Source organism: Laetiporus sulphureus, assembly GCF_001632365.1.
Source record: "Laetiporus sulphureus 93-53 unplaced genomic scaffold LAESUscaffold_392, whole genome shotgun sequence".
NCBI lineage: Eukaryota > Fungi > Basidiomycota > Agaricomycetes > Polyporales > Laetiporaceae > Laetiporus > Laetiporus sulphureus.
The window spans coordinates 1-1,122 of NW_024468897.1; the positions used below are offsets into that span (position 1 = coordinate 1).

A 1,122-nucleotide genomic window follows, 5' to 3' on the forward strand; every position below is an offset into this window, starting at 1 on the left:
ATATCGACACAATGCACATGCCACCCTCAAACAGATTCAAGTACATTGTGCAGGGTCAGTGTTCACTCACCCACTATCCTGAGTTCCATATGCTTTGAGCAGAAACTGTGAAGATCCTCGGTGATTGGATTTTCGAGGATATACTCTGTCACTGGGGGGGCCTTATCGGAAATCGTAACCAACAACGGTGCACCATTCGTAAAAGCAGCAGCCTATCTGGAAAAGAAATATCATGTCAAGCACATCAGGATAAGTGGCTACAACCCATGCATGAATGGAATAGTTGAGCGACTGCATTTTGACATTTGGCAAGGTCTATTCAAGGCTGCCGACAAAGAGGAGCACAAATGGAGTCAAGTCGCGCATTTCGTTTTCTGGTCGGAAAGAGTAACGGTTAGAAGATGCATGGGCTGTTTGCCCTATTTTGCAGTCACAGGCACCCATCCAGTCCTACCACTTGACATCGTCAAAGCAACGTATCTGATTCCAGCCTCAGTCGAAATGGTGACAACAATTGACCTAATCACGAGTCGAGCTGAAGCATTGCAAAAGTACTGCGAACAGGTCGCAAGAATCCATAATGCAGTCTACAAAGCCAGAAGAGAAGCAGCCAGGTGATTCGAGCGAGTGCACAAGAATATGATCAAGGATTTTGACTTCCAGCATGGAGATCTAGTCTTGGTTCAGCATACGCAGATCGAGAAGGCACTCAATCGGAAAATGAGACTGCACTATATTGGGCCTTATATTGTGCTGTTTCACAATCGGGGAGGAGCATACGTGCTCTGTGAGTTGGATGGGGCAGTATTGGACTGATCCATGATGGCATTTAGGGTGGTACCATTTGCAGCAAGGAAGAAGATTACGATTGCGGAAGAAATGTTGGACGCATCGGAAACCAGATTGAAGGAGATGCACCAGTCGGACGACCAAGAAGAAGAGGAATCAGATGGAAAACAAGAAGATGAGGAGTCAGGAGATGAAGACGAAGGACCGCAAAACCAGTACGATGCAAACGAGTTGGAAAAGGCAAGCATAGGGATCCGAACTAATTATTCAATTATATATAAGCAAGGACTCAGCTAGAGACTCAAGGATTTGAACAAAACTATCATATTCGGC

The 1,122-nt window shown here is 45.6% G+C and overlaps 1 protein-coding gene across 1 annotated transcript; it reads left to right on the forward strand.

Annotated features, from left to right (window-relative positions):
- Positions 1 to 639: 639 nt before the first annotated feature.
- LAESUDRAFT_765647 (uncharacterized protein) lies at positions 640 to 1,086 on the forward strand (the record flags this gene model as incomplete). Its single annotated transcript, XM_040913752.1, has 2 exons — positions 640 to 787; positions 851 to 1,086. The coding sequence occupies 2 exons, from the start codon at positions 640 to 642 to the stop codon at positions 1,084 to 1,086; spliced, it is 384 nt and encodes a 127-aa protein (XP_040757093.1).
- Between the last annotated feature and the right edge of the window lie 36 nt (positions 1,087 to 1,122).